General features: G+C 39.7%; 1 protein-coding gene across 2 annotated transcripts in view; it reads right to left on the bottom strand.

Moving 5' to 3' along the window:
- The window catches only part of acss2 (acyl-CoA synthetase short chain family member 2), a 73,967-nt gene extending 51,461 nt beyond the window's left edge, over positions 1 to 22,506 (bottom strand). For both annotated transcript variants that reach the window (XM_060836419.1, XM_060836420.1), the window contains exons 1-2: positions 22,214 to 22,506; positions 21,519 to 21,714 (exon numbers count right to left, since the gene is read on the bottom strand). In XM_060836419.1, the coding sequence (XP_060692402.1) occupies positions 21,519 to 21,714; positions 22,214 to 22,355 (338 nt within the window). In that variant the 5' untranslated portion in view covers positions 22,356 to 22,506. The remainder of the gene's footprint in view (positions 1 to 21,518; positions 21,715 to 22,213) is intronic.
- Positions 22,507 to 22,782: the final 276 nt, after the last annotated feature.

Genomic DNA, 22,782 nt, shown 5'->3' with positions numbered 1-22,782 from the left:
AGACATATGGCTCTTAGGGACATAATTTTTCACCTCTGTCTTAAAAAGGGCAATCCGTTAATTTTAAAAACAGTTCTAGATTCTCCCACAAGAAGAAACATGTTTTCTACATTTGCTCCATCAAGTCAAATCAGGATCCTCCATGTTTCAATCACAGAATCCCCACAGTGTGGAAACAGGCCATTTGGCCCAACAAGTCCACACCAACCCTCTGAAAAGTAACCCCCCCACAGATCCATCCCCTTACTACTCTACTTTTCCCCTTGACTAATGTGCCTAGCCTACACATCACTGAACACTACGGTCAATTCAGCATGGCCAATCCACCTAACCTGCACATCTTTGGATTGTGGAAGGAAACCACAGCACCCAGAGGAAACCCACGCAGACACAGGGAGAATGTGCAAACTCCACACAAACAGTCACCCGAGGCTGGAATCGAATCCGGGTCCCTGGTGCTGTGAGGCAGCAGTGCTAACCACTGAGCCACCGTTCTGCCCCAGTGGCCTCTTGCTTTTCTAGACTTCGGCAGATAAAAGCCCACCTCTATTTAGACTTTCCTCAAAAGGACAACCAACCCCTTCCAAGTACTAGACTAGTGAACCTTCTCCAAGATGTTTCCAATGCGTTTCCATTCTTCCTTACTTACTAAGACCAATAGTATACACTGATTACCAGATGTGGTCTCACCAAAGCCCTGTAAAACTGAAGCATTTGTACCTAATAAGCTCTTTGTAAATCTCCAAACCTTAACTGCTGATGGTACAGCAAAATGTATAAGCAAACTGGAGTGATATTGCAATAACAAGCAATCCCATTGCCTTCAAATGTGGGCTCTTTGCTAAAAATTAAGTAGTCATTAAACTAAAGCAGAGGGTAATTCCTGTATTACATTAATCTTCTGCATTCAGTTCTGTGGCACACCTGATTTCAGGAAGTTTTAGCACTGTGCTGACAAGTAGTAAAAAAACAAATCAAAGAGTTGCATTATGTCATGGGCGGGTTTGGGGGGGGGGGGAAAGAGGAAGGGGAGTGGGCCTTGTCAACCTTCCTGAATATCTAACACTCAGGAGTAAAATTTTCCTCATTCCCTTTGTCAGGGGGCTTGAGGCTGGTGAAGGAATGGGGGTATCAGCATCGCGACAGCTCCTCAACACATTTCTGCCTCTGGGGAACATGCCCAGAGAGTGTGTTGGGATCCAGATTGACTGGTGAACCAATGGGATGAAGTGCCCATTGGAGGCAATTTTGTGAGGTATCCAACATTTTCCAATGGCTGACTAGAACCCCAAACATGTCGAGATCCCTGGCTCAAATGGAGCTGGCCTTCAGCAGTAGTCCAGGCAGCCACCTAAGACTGAGGTTCCATTCAATGGGGAAGACACCATGATAATAAATGGCCTCAACCTTGGCAGTACTCATTACTGTGGGACTGCTTTAACCTTCTTGTTTAACAGTCCTATCCTACACATATAGGTCATCTTAAATCCACCACTTGTCAACAGGGCACAGAGGAGCCCTCATGTTTCCCTGCATACCTTAGAAATACCCGCCGCTGACTGGACCAGCAGCAATAGGGGTCTGCTTACCACCTTAATAGGAGAGTGTACATAGGACTGGATAAAGTGGGAGAGAGCATCCAAAAAAAAACTGCAATTTCAGCCTAGCTGCTGGCAAGTGCAAACTCCAGACTGTTTTTAATGAAGAGTTTCTCCCATTTCATGCTTTCTCTGAATATTACAAATTTTGATAATTTCAATTAACTAACAAAAAAGAACTCAACTTATATAATCAAACAGCCAGGTGGGAAATACAACTGTAGCAAAGGACTGCAGATAAAGCTTAGTCAGATTATACAGTTTTTGACTACGTTTCTACAAGTTTCAGAAGTCAAAGAGCAGTTTATGCAATGTTTCACTGAAGCACACGTTCAGCTTCCTTACAATATAACAGCGACTAATTCTAAAAAAGAATTAACACAGAGCTCAATCATTTAGGATGCTGTGAGATGGACGATGGAGATTTCGAGAAGTAACGATAGATAAGTATGTGGAGTGATGTGTATCAACAAAGTCTAATTTTATCAAGAATGGTTGTCTTCAGTCTTTTTAGAGAATTTTTTTCTTAAAGGTTAGAGCCACATTTACAGCTGTACTTCAAGTTATCCCTGAGGTCTCTTTTATATCTTTCCTCTCACTCTAAACGTATGCCCTCTAGTTCTGGACTCCCCAACCACAGGGAAAAGACTTTGCCTAATAACCTTATCCGTGCCCCCCATAAATTTTGTAAACCTCTATAAAGGTCACCGCTCAGCCTCCAACGCTCAGGGAAAACTGCCCCAGCCTGTTCAGCCTCTCCCTATAACTCAAATCCTCCAACCCTGGCAACATCCTTGAAAATCTTTTCTGAACCCTTTCAAGTTTCACAACATCTTTGAGAGAGGAAGACGACCAGAATTGCACGCAATATTCCAACAGTGGCCTTACCAATGTCCTGTACAGAGGGTGGTACATGTATGGAATGAGCTGCCAGAGAATGTGGTGGAGGCTGGTACAATTGCAACAGCATTTGGATGGGTATATGAATAGGAATGGTTTGGAGGGATATGGGCCAGGTGCTGGCAGGTGGGACTAGATTGGGTTGGGATATCTGGTCGGCATGGACGGGTTGGACCAAAGGGTCTGTTTCCATGCTGTACATCTCTATGACTCTATAACCAACTCATGGCCCCTGTTAATTGCAGAACCCGCACTACAATAGCCTGAAAACTAAATCTCAGCTCTGACACTGAGGTTTCTTCCATTTCAGTTTTTTGCTTTGGAATCATACTCAAGAACTGGACAAGCCACATTCTGAAATTCTCCACCTCCTTTCTGTCTCCTATTTTCCTTCAAGCCAAGATCTTATTACCTCCTTTTTTGGCTCAAAGACCAGTTTTATCTCAGGAAGTCTCTGTGAAGCCTTGTGATGTTTTTCCATGTTATAATTTTTAAACAGGAACAGGAGTAGGCCTTTCGAGTCTGACTGTCCAGTGCAGTCCATTGTTTGGAATTTCACTCCATACCTTTTGATCTGTTAGCCCTAAGAACTATACCTAAAGCCTTCTTGAAAGCATTCAAATGTTTTGGCTTCAATCACTTTCAGCACCAGCAAATTCTACAGGCTTGCCATTCTTGCGATGAAAAGAATTTTTCCTTATCTCAGTCCTGAATAGCCTACCCCATAACTTTAGACTTGAACCTTAGTTCTGGACTCCCCAGTCATTGGGAACATCCTTCCTGCCCGGCCTAGTCCGATTAAAGTTTTATAGATTTTTATGCAATCTCTCCCTCTTCTAAACTCCAGTGGATATACAGCAGTCCTGTTTGATCCAGTCCCTCTTCCGAAGTCAGCCCTGCCATCCGAGGTATTGGTCTGGTAAATATTTTTCTCACTTTTTCCACAGCCAGAGCATCCTTCCTCAGATAAGGGATCAAAACTGCACACAACATTCCAGGTGTGGTCTCACCGAGGCCCTGCACAATTGCAGCAGCTCCTGGGGGCAGCATGGTAGCACAGTAATTATCAATGCTGCCACACAGCACTGGGATCCGAATTTGATCCCAGCCTCAAGCAACTATCTGCGTGGAATTTGCACATTCTCCCCATGACTGTGTATCTTTCCTCTAGGTACTCCGATGTCATCTCAGTCTAAAGATGTGTCAGTTAGGTGGATTGGCTGTACTAAATTGTCCATATAGTGTCCACAGATATGCAGGCTAGATGGATTAGCCACAGAAAATGCAGTGTTACAGGGGTAAGGTAGGGGTGTGTGTCCGGGTGAGTTGCTCTTCAAAGGATTGGTGTGGACTTGATGGGCTGAATGGCCTGCTTCCAATTTGTGGAGATTCTACGATACTGAAATCTACTCACTATGAAGCCCAATATACCATTTGCTTTCTTCACCGTCTACTGACCCTACAAACTATCAGATGTTTCTTTAACAAGGCATCAAATAATAAATAACTGAATATGGGACGCAATATAAAGAATACCAGGACGAAGTACCAGTAAGAAAACATGGAAGAAAAATCAATACTAATTAATTTGTACTTAATGCAAAACTCATCTGAATTTCTCAGAAGTCTAATACATACCTGCTATGGTATTTGTAAAATGATACAAATATAAAAGGTTGGATAAAGGTAAAAATTGTAGAAAATTATCACCAAAAGGAAAGATTAGAATTGATTTTGTTTTAAGTCAGATTTTTCAAATCAAACTTTTAAAGTTGGTGAGTTAATTCCAGTTTTATTACGGAGATAACAGATAAAAGCGAAATGGTAATGCTATTAATAATGAATCACAGTAGAAACAAGACATTTGGAGAGAAAGTATAAAAATGTGACGTACATCCACCCATAGAGAGAGATACTGAATCACAGAATGGTTACAGCACCAGAGGCCATTCAGCCTACTGTGTCTGTGCTGCCCTCTGAAGGAGCAATTAACCTAGCTCCATCCTCCTGTCTTTATCCCACCACTTTCCTTTTCAGATAATGATCTAATTTTCTTTTGAAAAAGAAAACTTAAACAAGCCTCCATCATTCTCAGGCGGTGCAATGCAGATTTCTACCACTCATCACCTGAAAAACATTTTCCCGTTGCCATTGCATCTCTTGTCAATTATCTTAAATTTATGCACTTCACTTCTAAATTCCCACTGGGAACAATTTCTTCACAGTTATTCTGCTCAGACCCCTCATGAATTTGAATACTTTTATCAAATCTCCTTTTAACCCTCGATTCTCCGAGATGATTCCCAATTTCTCCAATTTTTCTACATAAATGAAGTTCCTCATCCCTGAAACTATTACCATGAATCTTTGCTGCATCTCCCTAATGTCTTCACTTCATTCCTATTATACATTTGGAAAACTGAGAAACGTAGTGGCTAAACTATAAAGTTTGCTATGTTTTTGTCACATCAGGTAACGTCTCTCATAAACAAGTAGATAAAGCACAAACAGCTTGATGATAGTACCATCAAGTGTAGCAATTTTAATATACTTGTTAACTTCATTACTACCAGCTTGATATGCTCTTTCAAAGAATTTCAAATGAGACACTTTGAGTTTGTCCAAGGCAATGCCCTATGGGTAGTAATAAAACTTCAGAGAGTCAACAAAGACTTCTTTTGCATGCATCCTAACAGATGGCTCATGAGCAGAACTGGCAAAGGCTTCTAAGCAGGTAGCTGGTTCACTCACCCACTGGAATGACTTATCCAAGAGAAAAATCAATTGGCAAATAGGGAGAAAAAACTGCAAGATGGGTAAAAATGAAAATGCAAAAACAACATATGGATTATTCATTATTTATTACTCACTTACTGTGGCTACCATCCAAACGTGCTTGCATAGCTTTTGTGACTAAGATGCACATAAGTTTGCTCCAAATCAAAGGTTTATAATACCACTGTACTGAGAAGGCATTTAGCAATACACTCATTTCATTCCCATGTCCACACAATAACATCAGATAAAATTTCAAAATTTAATGTCATTCATGTAATTGACTAGCCTTTGAGTGACAATTTCCAACAGGCAGAGGCTAGCCAACTCTTCTTGACATTCAATGGCATAGCCAACACTGAACTGTACCACTAGCATTCAATAGATCCGCAGTGATTGAAATTTAACTGCAGCAACTACTGTGGCTACAAGAGCAGGTCAGAGGCTGAGTATTCTATCACAAATATCTTAGATCATGACACCCCACGTCCTATGTAGCAACCCATAAAGGCACAAGTCAGAAGTGTGATGGAATACTTTTCAATAGCAAGGATGATTGCAGCTGAAATGATTCTCATAAAACTCAATGCCATCCAGGACAAAGCAATCTTCTTGGTTAGCATCCTAATTACCACCTTAAACATTCATCTCCTGCACCATCATGACAAGGAGGCTGTAATGCAGCATTTAATAAATGCACTTCAGCAATCCAAACTCTTGACTTCTACCACCAAGACAGACGAGGGTAGCTATTTAATCGGAACGCCACTACCTACAAAGGTTTCCCTCCCATTCGCATAATGTCTTGGACCTGGAAATACATTTCTGTTCCTCCTTTATCAGTATATCAAAACCCTAGATTTCTTTACTGAATAACACCTTGGGTGTAACACACAAACTTCAGGTGATCCAGAAGGCAACTCATCATCACTTCCCAAAGGCAATTAGGAATGAGCAAAGAATGTCGGCTTTGTCATGACACCCACATCCAATGATATATTTTGAAAGTTTTTATAAAATGTTTTATGCTGTTTCACAAGTTTTCTTCATTAACATATTAAAATAAGCATGGAATACAAGGGAGCTATCTAATGGAAACAAAATTAGCTTGATAGTGGGAGACAGAGGGTGGTGGCAGAGGGTGTTATTTTTGCATAGGAGGTCTGTGACAGCTGCAAGGATCTGTGCTGAGTCCACTGCTTTTCATCATTTATATAAACAATCTGGACGTGAATATAGAAGGCAGGATCAGTAAGTTTGCAGATGACACCAAATTAGGTGGTGTAGTGGACAGTGAAGAAGATTATTTCAGAGTACAATGGAGCCTTGATCAGATTGGCCAACAGACCAAGGAGAGGTAGATGGAGTTTAGTTCAGGTAAATGTGAGGTTTTGCATTTGGTAAGGCAAACTAGAGCAGTTACTGTTAGGGCCCTGGGAGTGTTTATGAACAAAGAGGCATTGGAGTGCCAGTTCATGGTTCCTAGAAAGCAGTGTTGCAGGTAGACAGGATAGAGAAGGTGGTGTTTGACACACTTGACTTTGTTGGTCAGTACATTCAGTATAGGAGCTGGGAGGTCATGCTGTGGCTGTGCAGGATATTGATTAGGCCACTTTTGGAATACTGTGTTCAATTCTGGTCTCCCTGCTATAGGAAAGAGGGTGTGAAACTTGAAAGGATTCAGAAAAGATTTACAAGGATTTTGCTGATATCAGAGGGTTTGAGCTACAGAGAGAGGCTAAATAGGCTGAGGCTTTCAAATCAGTGACTCTGATTTCTCTTTGCTCTGAAGGAGGGTTACTGGATCCAGAATGTTAACTCTGATTTCTCTCCACTGATGCTGCCAGACCTGCTGAATTTTTTCAGCAATTTCTGTTTGTCATGAAATACTCTCACTTACCTGGATGGTTCCAACAACAACAACAACAACAACAACACAGAAGAACCTTGACCCGCTCCAGGGCAAAGCAGCCCACTTGATTAGAGCCACACCCACAAGCATCCATTCCATCCACCACTGATGCTCAGTAGCAGCAGTGTGTGTACTATCTATATGATGCACTGCGGAAAATCACCCAAGACAGCACCTTCTAAACCCACAACGATCCCATCTAGAAGGACAAGAGCAGCAGATATCTGGGAATACTACTTGCAAATTCCCCACCAAGTTACTCACACCTTGACTTGAAAATATATCACCATTCCTTCACTGTTGCTGGGTCAAAATCCTGGAATACCCTTCCTAGTGGAATTGTGCATCATCATACAACACTTCGTCAGCTAATGGTTTAAGAATGCAGCTCGCTACTTAGCTTCTCATAGCCAACTGTGGATAGGCAATAAATGATAGCCAGCCAACAACACCCACATCCCATGGAGAGAATGAAAATAAATTTCTGACAGACACCCTTATAGTTTCAAAAAGACAATTTTAAGTATCAGAAAATGTCAGTCGAGTATTGCTGTATCAAATCAATTTACTTCGCTTCTAGCCTGAAATATCTAATTTCTCAGCTTGAAAAACGTTCCTACTCAAAATGATCAGAAGTATAGAATGGACAACCTGTACATTGTCTGTTGAATATAATTCAAGCAAAATTCACTTTATCCAAAAAAAAATCAGTTTTAAATCATGAAACAAGTGTAGGTCTGTTCATGAGAAATACTTTGAGATGGTAAACAAACAAAGTATTGGGAGAAGTATAAAGTAAATCAATGCAATCTTGCTATAACAAAGTCTTGATCGCATTGCTAATGACAGAGTTAATACACATTTTTTCCAGAAATTTAAAGATGTATCTGCAAAGGGTACTGTATCTGATCTAATTTCCAAATAGGTTATCCATTCGTGGAGGCAAGTCTAGCTCTTTGATAACAACACAGCTCAGACATTATTTTCTTCTTCTACTACAGTGGAAAATACATTTCCTGAGGGATAAGCTAAAAGTCTAGTCTCATTCCAGATCAAATAAACCCCACTACTAGTCACTGACAGCCCTCCTAATGTTGTAGTAGCCCTAACAATGTTCTCTCCTGGTTACCATGTCAGTGAATTTCTAACCAAGATATTTGAACAGTTTACAACAGTTCAAATTTCTCTACAAGGCGAACGCAAAGCTTCCCTCAGGAAAACTAAACCTGACTCAATGATTATTTCCTGCTCATCATCTTTTTCACAGATCTACTGATTCATGACACTTAAGGTACAGTCCATTTTGCTATAACACGGTAGTTCCATTCTCATGCAATTCCGTATTATAAGAAAATCACATAATAGCAGTACCATGTAAACTAATGGGGTCAGAATCATGTTATAACCAACACACGCTTTAAAAATTCATACTTTAGAAACAGTAACCTCAATTCGTCAATTGTGTTATAGCGAATTGGCACTTACGAAACGCACATTATAGCAGAATGACCTGTACTTCACTTATAAACAATCAAAACACATTCTGCACAAAACTCAAATATTCAGAATCCATAATCCAGATAAATATGTTAGCACCCACATGAATACATTACACATCATTCATTTTTTGTGTGTGGTGGTTATGGCTTGAATTCAGGGAGAACACTAATTCTAGGGTTTTAATCAATAAAGCTAGAGGCAAGTGGAAGTGGGAGTTTATCAAGTCGAATGAATTTTATTGCAAAGTTTGACAACTTTATAATGTTTTGGTTACATTATAAACATACAAATTTAAGATCCATCTTCCTTGGATCATCAGATAATGTAAGCTTTAGACAGAAAATAAAACAGAAATTTCACCACATACATGCTCAAGTTTTCCATTAAGGTGATACCATGGTTTACAAATGGCAACAACACAAGTTAGTTCTGCTGGTGTATTATACATTTGTTGCAGAATTAAACCAACAGTTGGATCAAGTTTATGAGGGAGTGATGCCACTCAATTTGAAATTCTGCATTCAAGCCATATTTAAACAATTTGATACTTGATCCAGTACAACAGCTGAAGATAATTCAATGCATGATGTAACCAATGAATGACATTACATAATACCAAGTGAAATTGCTTTGAGTAGAAGTACATTGTATTTTGTGCCATATTCTAAAACGTGTAGCTCGGAAATTAAAAAAATATATAGCTCACTTGGTGCTTATGCTGTTAATTATGGACATAACTTTGTGTCTAGATCAGTGGGCAAATACTATAAGTTCAAGAAATCATGGGGAGGTAAAGGAAAAAGTCTACTGCAGGACAGTGCAGTGACCAGAAATTCATCACAACTTATAATTCATGGGATTCCTCTTCCTCACCACAAACAGTTGATCAATTATAACAGCACTTGTTCTTCGTCAACTGCAATTTTTCAGCAAGTTTTGGAACACCAGTATTTCAAAGAGGGTAAGAAATAATGAGTGGAAAGTCAGTGCCTTTCAAAAGATAGCTTTTAATTGTTGTCATTATGGTTCATTTGGCAACACTTGAGAATTCAGAAGCTTCAAATCCCATTCAAATCTAAAGCAAAACATTCTAGGTCGTCACTCCAGTGCAATACTGAAGCAGATGCATTGTTGAATGTAACTTGGTGAGTTCTCTCTTCTCCATTCCAACGTAATTACGTTTTTCAAAGTAAATTAATTATTGACAAACAGCATTTTTGGTAGCAAATAATTTGTTACAAATGTGGAGTCTTAATCTTTCATTTTAATAACTTATAGTCTGTGATCAGAACCATTTATAGTATTTAACCTGTTCAGAGATGTTATTATCCACCTGTGGTGCAGGTGATACCTGAACCCATGCCCCTGGTCCAAGGATAGGGTCATTACTACTTCACCACAAGAGAAATATATATCCATTTTTGTACTGAGCAAGCCAGCAGTCTATCTCTGTAGCATTTATGAAACACAGTTCAGAGAGTTGCTAGGTGTCAATATTCCAACAATTATTCCTGCCCAACAATTTTGAAATGGGATCATTGTAATGTATTCAACAGGCCACTCAGGACAGTACAGGAGTCAGTGTAAAGGAATTCAAAGGTCACAAGCAGTTGGATAAAGAGGCAGAACATAGACTTCACATTAGTGGTGCTGTCCTTTTAGCCGAACTGCTGAGAAACTAATGAACTACACAGATTCGAGGAGTGAGGAGTGAAGAGTTGCAGGATGGCTCTGTGCTGTCATAATACCTAGTAGGAAGTTCTAATAATTAGCAGGCAGATAGATGTTGGAGTCAATACTCACAGAGATCCCGGTGAGCTAAGAAAGTGGGAAGGTCATTTGAATAGCGCAGAGACAAACCGTGAAGGTTTCAGCAGAAATCTATAAGCACTGATGGTTTAGTATAGCAGAGTGCATGTATTGCAAAATCCACAGGCAATACTTGTTGGATAAAAGGATCTCAGAAAAATCCAGAAGTATTACCCACTTTGTGAAGTTTACTGAGTGACAATCAAGTCATTCTTCTGAATTCCAGGTGGAATTCAGCCCAATCTGTCCAGCCTTTCATTCTTGAAAAATCTGTTTATTCCAGATAATCTATTAAATTCAATCTCATAAATCTCTCTCTGTACTGCTTTCAATGCATTTATATCCTTCTTTAAAGAAGGAAAAATAGCATTCTGTGGGAGAGGTGATGGCTTCGTGGTATTATCGCTGGATTGTTAATCTGGGGTTTGAATCCCACCATGGCAAATGGTGAAATTTGAATTTAATAAAAATCTGGAAATAAGCCTATGATAACCACCATGAATCAATTGTTGGAAAACCCCATCTGGTTCACTCTTGCCCTTTAGGGAAGAAAACTGCAATCCTTATCTTGTCTGGACTACATGTGACTTCAGACCCACAGCAGTGTGGTTGTTCTTTAACTGTCCTCTGGAATGGGAATTAAATGCTGGCCTAGTCCTCATCTCATGAATGAATAATAAAGAGAGAGAGAGAGAGAGAGAGAGAGAGATAGAGATAGATAAGATAGATAGATAGAGAGAGATGGTCTCACCAATGCCCTGAATGTTTGAATACCAACTGTCTCTGAATCTCACATTATCAACAGCAACATCCTGGAGGTTAACACTGACCAGAAACTTCAGGGGACAAAGGTATAAATTGCACAGCTTGTGGTTACAACTCACACCCTGTTTTCCCAAAGTATGCCTACCATCTACAGAGGAACCTCAATTATCCAAAGGACACAGGCAGGCAGTATTTCAAATTTCGGATAATCGAATGTCGGATAACGTAGATTAATCAAGCATCGGGCCTTTGTGATCTTGCCAGAAAATCAGATATTCAGATAATTAAATGCCGAATAATCAAGGTCCCTCTGTACAAGGCACAAGACTGCAATGCGGTGAAATACTCTTCTTTGCATGGACAAAGGCTCCAATAACACTTCAAAAGCTGACACATACAGAACAAGGGATACGACATTATACATCTACAGACTCCAGTGCACAGCTGCATGTGTACATCATCTGCAAAACACACTGCCATAGTTCTTTAACAGCATTTTTATAAATTCATGGCCTCCATTTTCTAGAAGGACAAGGACAGCAGCTGCATGGGAACAGAACGCCTCCAGGTTATGCAATATCTGTTAGTGTGGACTTGATGGGCTGAAGGGTCTGTTTCCATGCTGGAGGGAATCTAATCTAAAGAAAAATCACTTTCTTCACTCTCACTGGCCAAAAATCCTGGCATGGCTATCTAACTGCATTGCAACCCTGACCACACTGATTGCAGCAACTCAAGAAAGTGGCTCACTGTGACCTCCTTAAGGAACTGGCAATACTGTCCTTGCCAGTGACACCCACTTCCCAGAAGCAAATGAAATAAAATCCATCTTTTTTTTTCCAAGCATGCCACTTGACGCAGTTCATAAAGAAAGTAGGTGAAATATGGAGCAAGGTGGGGAAAGAACAGAACCAAACATGAAAAACTTAATCTCTGTAAGTACCTTTAACAGTGACCAGTCATTAATCAGGCTGTTTTCCTTCAACCAAATTGTTATTTGCAATGAAATCAATCAAGTTGGAATACTCTAGACAACATCAGCTGAATTAGTTTTGATCATAAATCACTCACAGTCTACAGCTTCAGAGTTAACAAATTGCAACTAACATCATAAAACAGGAAGATATACCACAAGGCCATCCATCTGAAATAATTCTGACCACACCACTGTAGGTAGTTCTTCATAATATGATGGTTGCATTCTTGTGTGACCTTGCACTATATAAAAATTGTACAATAAAAGTAGCACCTAAAAAGTGTTGCCAATGGAGTCACATAAAGCCAACACAAATTTTAAAAGTTTGTGCTTTAGAAACAGTGTCCCCATTTATCAATCTCGTTACAGCCAATTCACACCGACAAAACGTGCACTATAGCAGAACGACCTGTACTTCTATCTAGTTTGTGAAGTACACTAACTATAGAGTACTAAATAACACTTGATAAAATGTGTACAGAACAACCTTGGCTATCCGAGCATCAATTGTCCGAATTTCAGATTATCTAAGCAAGGTCTCAAGGTCCCATAAAAATTTTATTTAATTCAAATAAAAGCACAGCGAAAGCAGGCAATCTGGGCTGATGGCAGGAGCAGGAACAGGATCACCACGGGACCCTGTTCCTGCTATTGCTGCTGCCACGAGAACCCTGATCAGTTATCTGAACAATCAGTAATCCAAACAAAATACTCCCTGCCCATCTCATTCGGATAATCAAGGCTGTCCTGTAAACTGATACAAAACTTTGGAAAAATTGGTTGTCTTGAGAGTTGGGTTGACAAGAAACATCACTGAAGTATCAATTTTTCTGTTTTATTAAAAGGAGCTATTATTACTAATCCTGCATAATGACATTTAAAAAAAAAATCAGAGGAATTACAGGAGAAATTTAATATGAAAATTTCTTCAGGCACAGAAAATCCCCTCCCAGTCCTACAGTCACTACACCAAAATACCTAATCCATTCCTCCAACACCAGCCTTGTGCACCAGGCCTCATTCTTACCCTGCTTCATCTTTGACTTTCAGCAATTAGACTCTGCAGTTGAAATTTCCTCGAAAAAGCCCCCTGCTTTTTCACTTCTTTCTCCACCTTTAAGATCCTCCTTTTTGGTCAAGGTCATTGGTTACCCCTTATTGATATTTCCTCCAGTGACTCAGTGTCTCTTTTCATGCAATTGCATCTTGGCAAAGCAAATATACATAATATAAATGTTGACAAGGTTGATTCAACGCAGAAATTGAGAGATTTGCAATTGAGAGATATTAAGTCTAACAAGACTTAATATGCCACTTGCCAAACTGACTAACAAGGCCAGAGTCATTAGCTCACTTGTCAGCATGACACCAAAATAGGGCACATCAAGCAGGTGTTGCTATTGCCATGCACCTGCTGTTCTTGTCTTTCTAGATAATGAAGGTCATGGATTTATAAAATGCTATTAAAGAACCTTGGCAGTGCATTTTGCAGATTGTGCACACATGCAGCTATGCACTGGAGCCTGTAGATATATCATAGCTACTCCAATCAAATCATTGCTTGCGAGCCTAAAGCCAAATTACAGGACGAAAACGTGTCCAGGCTATCTCAAATTACCCAGGAAGGGCAGGCATCCTAAGAATGCAAAAAGTGAGTCTTTAGTTCATGCTGCTACCGGGCAATAGCAACCAGAATGGTATTCATTTTTTACTAACAGAAAGTGACCATCAAGCCAAAGGCATTCTGCCTACCATGTAAATGATTCATATGTTATAAATATTTGATTGACAGTGCAATTCCAGATACAAAAGGTCATATATCCCAACTAGTGGATCATATCAAACAGCACACCCCTATGGATGTTTGCAATAGGCAATGTGCTGACTGTCCTCAAATAGCCCCTGCTTGCACAACTCATAATATAATGTATAATTTCAATTCCACATTTTCACTGCACATTCAGGTTTGTTCAGCAAGTGCTAAGAGTTATAATAACAACTGATTTAAGAAGCAGCATGCTTTTTTTTTTAAAAAACCTGGCTCTTCAAAATATGGAAGCAAGTGTGATGAAGCTGCTCCTTTAACAAGGTTATGCAATCCTTGGCTTTTTTTCTCCAGAGGGGTCGTAAATGACACAAACTCCAAAAGGTCTGGGGTTTGAAGGATTTAAGGGCCAATTTGATAAGGGTGTGGGCCAGTTCTCCCAGCTCAGCTTTACTCTTTTTTAAGCAGTACTGTAAAGAAAGGCTGCTGGACCTAAAGCAGCAAGTCCAGCCTGGTACTCTCTCTCTCTGACTTCTATCTTCTAAGATGATGTTTTTGATTTTACCTTTTGTGCCCAGGGATGTTCATGGGGATTGTTGCAATGATGTTGTTGGAACAACATCATTAAATTGGGATAATTTGTTGTGTTTTCAGATAGGTCAATTTATTCAGTATTCTGTTTACTGTGGTTTTTGTTTCATTGAGTAATCTTCTAATTAAATTCTGATTTATTCAAAACTAAGTGGTTTGACCAGCTGATTCTCTCCTGGAATATCCATTTTACACCTGCTTAAAACAACTGGCAAAGTTAAGGTCTGGGTTACCTTCTTAAAATATTTTGTGTGGCTTGATCCATAACACCACCTTTTAGGATTTGTTACCTCAGTCTGCTGAGGCCAGCGTCATGTGATAATCCACTGCACAGCTCCATTAATCTGAAGAATCCCAAATAAGGTTTGAATGTTTGCCTGTACTATCAATTACTCCAATCTTCATCATTTCAAGATAACCAAGTATTCACCTTCAAGTGATACCAAGGAAGCCAAGCTTGCACCATCAACAGTCTTATACAGTCACAGCACCATGTTTTTTGCACCAGCATACAACTACACCCAACCAACCCCAAATCACGAAACTTGACAACATTTCTGATACGTACAACAATACAAGTTTTGAATACAAATTTGGTTTGCTTAGGACAGGTTTGGATGATAAAAGACAATAATGATGGACTCTGCAATCTGTTGTATGGAGGAGTGCAATATCAACTTTGTGATATTCTGTAAATACTGATAGCAATATATTTTTAAATTTTTTTCAAAGGATATTGACATTGCTGGTAAACCAAGCATTTGTTCCCCACCTTAAATTGCCCTCAAGTAGCTTGTTTGGTTATGCCAATGGGCAGAGTCAAACACATCAGTGGGGAAAATTCTTGAATCCATTATCAAGGACTTTATAGCGAAGCATTTAGAAAGCAGTGGCAGAATCAGACAGAGTCAGCATTGATTTATGAAGGGGATTGACAAATCTGTTGGAATTCAGTGAAGATGTAACTAGTAGAGTTGACAAGGCAGAGTCAGTTGATGTGGTGTACTTGGACTTTCAGAAAGCATTTGTCAAACTCTCGCATAAGAGATTATTGTGCAAGATTAACGCACAGGGGATTGGGGGAAATGTATTGAGATGGATAGAAAACTAGTTAGCAGGGAGGAAACAAAGAGTAGAAATTAATTGGTTCTTTTCAAATTGGCAAACAATAACGAGTGGAGTGCCACAGGGATCAGTGCTAGGATCCCAGCTATTCATAACATTTATTAATGATCTAAATGAGGCAACAAATTGTAACATCTTAGAGTTTGCAGATGACAGCACGTTGGGTGGGAGGGTGAACTGTGACGATGATGCAGAGGTCCTTCGGCATGATCTGGACAGGTCGGTGAGTGGACAAATCATTGGCAGATGCCGTATAATTTGGATAAATGTGAGGCTATTCACTTTGGAAGCAAAATCAAGAAGGCAGATTACTACCTGAATGGCTGTAAATTGGGAGAGGGGAGTGTGCAGCAGGACCTGGGTGTCCTTGTACACCGGTCACTGAAGATAAGCACGCAGGTGCAGCAGACAGTAAAGACGGCAAATGGTATGTTGGCCGTCATTGCAAGAGGTTTTGAGTACATGTCCAGGGATGTGCTGTTTCCTTGGTGAGGCCACACCTAGAATATTATGTGCAGTTTTGGTCTCCTTTCTGAGGAAGGATACTCTTGCTCTAGAGGGAGTGCAGTGAAGGTTTACCAGGCCGATTCTAGGCATGGTGGGACTGACATGAGGAGAGATTAACTAAGTTAGGATTGTTTTCACTGGAGTTCAGATGGGGGAGTGGGGATCTCCAAGACTTATAAAATTCTAACAGGACTAGACAGGAAGATACAAGGAGGATGTTCCTGATGGTGGGTGCATCCAGAACCAGAAGTCACAGTCTGAGGATTTGGGGTGGACCATTTAGAATAGCGAGGAGGAGACATTTTTACAGCCAAAGAATGGTGAGCCCGTGAAATTCATTACTATAGGAAGGAGTTGATGCCAAAACATTGAATGTATTCAAGAGGCAGCTCAACATAGCACCTGGGGTAAATGGGGAGAAAGCTGATTTAGGCTATTGAGTTGGATGATCAGGCATGCTCATGATGAATGGCGGAGCAGGCTCGAAGGGCTGGATGGTCTCCTCCTGCTTCTGTTTTTCTACATTTCTGTCTGTCTGGAATCACATATATGCCAGATCCAATAACAAAGATAGAGCTATTGGTGAACCAGATTTTAGAAAAATCACCACTGTTCACCATTACCCAACTAAAGATTTTAATTCCAGATTTGTAGTAATTATGTCTAATTTCACTAGCTGCCATGGTGGGATTTGAACTTCAGGAATACTAATCTAATTAATTCATCATCATGCCACTTCAGTGACATGTATATTAAGTCCCTGTATATTAACTGTATTAATAAAACAAGGATTAAGGTAATTCATTGGGAATACTTTGTCAATTGGCCAACAGCAACACTAATGACTATAAACCAGACAGTAGAATATAATAGGTGCTGGAAAATTGAAATTAAAATAACAGAAAATTCTGGAAAGGAAGAAATAAAGAGAAGCCTGTAATTGGCTGGAGAGTGGGGTGATTAAATGACATAAGTCCTTAGCTTTGTAACTACTTATAGATCCATATGACATCTAGTTCTGAAGAAACATCACCTGCCTCAAGCATTAAACTCTGTTTCCCATTTCACCAAAGTTACCTAACCTATGTTTTTTTGGTATTTTCTGTTATCATGTCAAGATTAACGGTTGCCTGGCAACTACAAGAACTGGTTACTCTGGGTTGCCTCTCAATAGCAATTTTTAGTTCTTTGACATTTTTATTTTTCTAATTATTCCTAACTTTGTTCATACTGATTTTGCTTTCAATACCCAGATCTATTCAATCAAGTTGGGTTTCTTCCTTTTGGCTTACAATTTTGCCAATTTTTATTTTAAAAACTTTCCTATAAACATTAAGGAAGGAAATATCACACTTTACAACAAAGTGCAAAAACATTTTTTTTTAGGATGGCAAGATTCCTTTATGCTGAAAATGCGTTGCTGGAAAAGCGCAGCAGGTCAGGCAGCATCCAAGGAACAGGAGAATCGACATTTCGGGCATAAGCCCTTCTTCAGGAATCCTGATGAAGGGCTTATGCCCGAAACGTCGATTCTCCTGTTCCTTGGATGCTGCCTGACCTGCTGCACTTTTCCAGCAACACATTTTCAGCTCTGATCTCCAGCATCTGCAGTCCTCACTTTCTCCTCGAAGATTCCTTTATACCTGCAATAAATGTTCCTCGTACTATGTACAATCTACACGACTCTTTTGTTTCTCATACTTACTCTAGCTTCTGAATGAGCTGAAATTTCTCATTTGAAATTATGAAAGTTTGAAATTAAAACTGAGATCTCGCAAAGTGCATGGGTGTAAAAACAAGACACATAAATGCACAGATTCCATGCCCAACAATCCTCTAAAATATTTTAATCATGAAAAACTTTAAATTCTAATTGTGCCTATCTTCTATTGATTTCACTACTGCATAAAATTCAAGAAGGAGTTGAAGCAAGGCAAACTGTTCCCTCCAAAAGATACACTCACACTTTTCCCTCAAACATCTAACACCGAAGCATAGACAATACGACTATTTAAGGGCATTAGCATTTCAAGACTGCATTCGATATGATCATGGCTATCAGCACTTTCTCCCCATACCCTTCGATCCCTTTAGCCCTAAGCACTAGATCGAACTTATTCTTGAAAACATTCAATGTTTTGGCCTCACCAGTTTACTGCAGCAGAGAATTATACAGATTCACCATTGCCCGTGTAAAGAAATGTATCCTCGTCTCAGCCTTAAATGGCCTATCCTTTAATCTTAGACTGTCATCCCTGGTTATCAGAAATATCCTTCTATCTAGTCTGTTAATTCAAAAAGGTGCTATACAATTAAACACACTTTTTCACAGCAACAAAACAAAAGTCCTGTGCAATTTACAACACAGGAGTCATGTCAAAAAGCAGAAGTTTTAACATTGGTTTAAAATATAACAAATAATTTATTGATCACAAATTGCTGCAGCGTGTTAAAAATCATAACCTGATAACACCATGAATATTATCATTAGTATCAGCAAATTCCTGACATATACATTGATACAAAAGCAAACTATAACTGTTAAACTACCTATTGGAGGTGGATTGGAGATGCCGGTGTTGGACTGGGGTGTACAAAGTTAAAAATCATACACCAGGTTATAGTCCAACAGGTTTAATTGGAAGCACAGTAGCTTTTGGAGCACCACTCCTTCATCAGGTGGTTAAGCAGCAGTCCGAAAGCTAATGTGCTTCCTATTAGAGATGGCTGAGAGAATCCCTGATGGACTCGACCTGTAAGCCTCTCTTGGTACGTCCTGGAGATCGTACTCTGTGGTAGTCTGGAATATAAAACTCTTACAGACAGTTTAGTTTAAAATTATTACCTTTATTTACCAATGGCATCAATGTTACTCTATAACAGATACCTACAAGCGAGCCTTGATCTAAGGTTCTAAACCCATTAGCAGAGTAAGAGTTCTCTCAGGCTACCCTCCTTATTGTTGCAAACAAGCTGTCTTTACACAGAATTTGGTATTAAAATTACAAAAAATGCCACGTGTCCTTAATCAGATAAGCAGCAATAAAATGGCAGAAGTCTGCAGAGGAAGAGAAACTCATTTACATGTCTGTGTACATCTGACTAATTAAGCTACATGCACATCAAAGTGGGAACCCTGATCAAGCCAGGCCCCAAATGGCTGCCTGCTTTGGATGGATAGACTTCCCTTTTAACAGTATATCATAATGAGGGAATAGTCTAAACTATGTAGAAAGGTCATGAGTTAACCTTGCCCAGCTAACATGTCCAGTATCACTGTCCTAAAAAATGGCTTTTTCTTTTAAAATCATCTTAGATTCCCAGAATGCAAATTAAGTTCATAACTTTCCCGGATCTCGAGCTCCAGGGAACAACACACAAACATTCAATCCATGACAAGCCAGTGTTCACTCAAATCAGACCACAAAGAGTTAATCTTTCCACCAGCTTCTGTCCTGAATGTCTGTCGGTCTCTCTTTCTCTCTGTGTCCCTTGAACCCTTCAGTCAGTCAATGATTATAATTTATAGAATAATGTTTTCTCTCTCTCACTCACACATGAACATCTTCCAACTTCCTTACTACATCAAATTCAGCCTTCATGTTTTCCTAACCCATAAGGGTAATGAGACATTCACATTCCAGAACAGTCAAGATGAGGGAGCTGAGCTTCATAAATTCAAGTTTGCTCAGTGTGGTACACATGAAAACATATCAGAATTGTTCTATTATGTGCATATTCCACTCAGCTTATTAAATTAAAGTTCTTCCCTATTGAGTATGAGTTATGTTAAGAGTCTTCAATATAACCTGAATTTTTAGTTATCAAATATCCCACAGTGAAATATGCATGCCTTCAGCCCTCGGAGTGAGAAGGAAGTACTGCCACATATTCCACAACTGAACAAATGTTATCACCTTATTTACATCGATCCATTGACACGAAGAACAGATGTCCCCAATTCTTCTGAATAAATGCCGCCCCTCCTCCTCCTCCCCCGGTCAAGCACTTTCCGCAATTCCTTAGCAGATGTGTAATATGCAAGGCTACAAGTTTTTTCATAACTTCTGCTGAAATAAAATTGTATTTCAAATGAACTAGAAAAGTATATTTTTGATTCATGCTTACTTTTCCACATTTCAAGCAGTTCTTGTGTTGGTTTCTTTCTCAAATTCCTAAGATGGAATTGTCAAACAATTTATTTATAGTAAGGTTACATCCCACAGTCTATATACAGTATGTAAATGCATTAATGAAAAATGATAGCTGCTACCAAACTAGAAGCCAGAAGTATAAACAAATGCTACAGGTTGTGGGTAATATCCGGCAAATACTGTCTATAAACAAAATATGATATAAATATTTATTCTAACGTACAAAGATACATCAAGCAAGAATCAATTTGACTACATAGATTGTGACACCAAATAACAAGCTCAGGTATTAACCTGTATCTAGTTCACAGTGGCACAGTAAACAAAAACAATGAATAGCCACAAAAAAAGAGTGTAACATAAAATTTATAAAATCAATATCTATTCACTGATTTTCCATTTGGGTACTTTTAGGCTCGTTGCACAATGCTTAAATTAAAAATGCTGGTGTCCTCCAGTAACTTGTAGCACAAGTATACCAGTTATAATGTCAAAAGCAAAAAGGAAACTTGAGAGAAGGGAAAAAGAGGACAAGTTATATACTATAATATTCCTGATGAAGAGCTTATGCTCAAAACATCAACCTTCCAGCTCAGCGGATGCTGCCTGCCTGACTGACTGTGCTTTTCCAGCATCATACCTTTGACTCTGAAAGTTATATAATACTGCTATCTTGAATTAAGAGTGGCAAATGATCATTAATTTAAAACTTATCACTAAGTGAAAAACTGCTTGAGAAATATTTCTATACTTTTTAAGAATGATGACTGACAATTCAGAGTTGCTGATGCAGATGCCATTTCATCTCAAGAGACAAAATACACAATAGAGAGGAAAACAAATGAGAGTGAGTTCAATATCTTTAAATTGTTCAAAAAACCATTGATCCAAAGTGTCCTTCTGTCTTGTAAATATTTTAATTAGTCGGTTTAGAAATTTTAGGCTCCAGAAGAGTGTCATGTCAGACTTGAACCCAGGCCTCCAGGTTCAGAATTGGGGACTCTACTAGTGTACTACAAGAACCCAAGTCCATCTGTCTTGCAACTTTCTATGGCACAAGTAAGACCGCCATTTCAACAAAATTCTTACATCACGAGGTGTTCATTTCAATTTCTAGATTCGGTGCAAACTCATCACTTACCAATAAAATGCAATTTTATCCCCCAGGGCTCTCTCTTTGACATTTCTATCCAACATATTGTAACAAATGTTGGTGGTCGCACCTTCCATCCATTTAATGTAAATTTTGCCTTTCGTGCCATCAAAGTTATAATCGAAGAAACTGCCAGTATGGGGAGTTTTCCAGTAAAACTCTTTCGCGATTTTCCCCCAGAACTCTGCACAAAAAAATTAAAACGTGTTTTTTAAAAAAAATGCAGCACAATGTATTTTGACAAGTGTTTCTGCTAAAATGAGAAACTGGATTAGGGTAAACATCTCTGGCAATACTGCACATTAATTATCAACGATATCAATTTTTGATTTCTTTTGGCGTAACGCCTTCGAAAGATGTGAATAAGTGTTAGATTCCAAAGCATGCTATCTTTGCAGCCAATTTCAGCTTATCACTGATCTCTCCTTGGACTGGAAGGCTGCAGAGACGAGAGTCGCCTTTAACACTCAATGACACCCAGAAATAAAAATTAATATCTGCATGCTCAAATAATACAGATGGGCGCTTCACAAACATGGGAAGAAGTGCCAAAAGGCCCTGTTACCTGAGAACAGGCCTCCTCGAAATGTCAAATTCAACACTTCCCGAACACAACAAAATGTAGTACAAATATGAAATGACACAGCTGGCGTGAAGCATAAATAACGTGCAGCACACGCTACCTTCCGGGTTCTGTATGGACTGTAGGTAAAGATCCCTGTACTTTTGGAAATTCGAGACATGAGCTCCATTAGCAACTTCGGGAGCAGGGTGATAGACGTCTTTTTCAACAGGTGTCTTGTCAGGGATCATGGTGGCTGGCATAGAGGGAGGCGGCTGCGCTGAGCCGATCGCCGCTGGAGAGGAGGGAGAGAGCTGTCCCGGCGAGGAGAGCCGGGATGAAGGCGATAGACAGAGACACAGAGAAACAACGAAAAGCACTCAGCCCGAATCCCTGGGCTGACCAAGCCCCGCCCTTGCCTCCAATCCATCCCTCCCATTGGCCGCATCCCCACCAATCAGCACCCGCTTCCTTTCTATCCGCGCCCACCAATAGCGCTGCAGGGATCCGAGAGCTCGGGCCAATCGGAGCCCAGCGCGTGCGGCATGCGGCTACAAAATCCCTAAAGTATCAAGTCCGGACATCAACGCGGAAGTTCAGATCAGCCAGATCTGCTCCAGCTTCGTGCGAGGCCCTTCAGCCGCTGACGTGGTGAGGGGGCTGCTCGTTTGTACAACGCAGACTGCAAGA

This window comes from Hemiscyllium ocellatum, chromosome 15 (assembly GCF_020745735.1).
Source record: "Hemiscyllium ocellatum isolate sHemOce1 chromosome 15, sHemOce1.pat.X.cur, whole genome shotgun sequence".
Lineage (NCBI taxonomy): Eukaryota > Metazoa > Chordata > Chondrichthyes > Orectolobiformes > Hemiscylliidae > Hemiscyllium > Hemiscyllium ocellatum.
The sequence above is the reverse complement of the archived record's forward strand: the minus strand, read 5'-3'. Positions and strand labels throughout refer to the sequence as shown.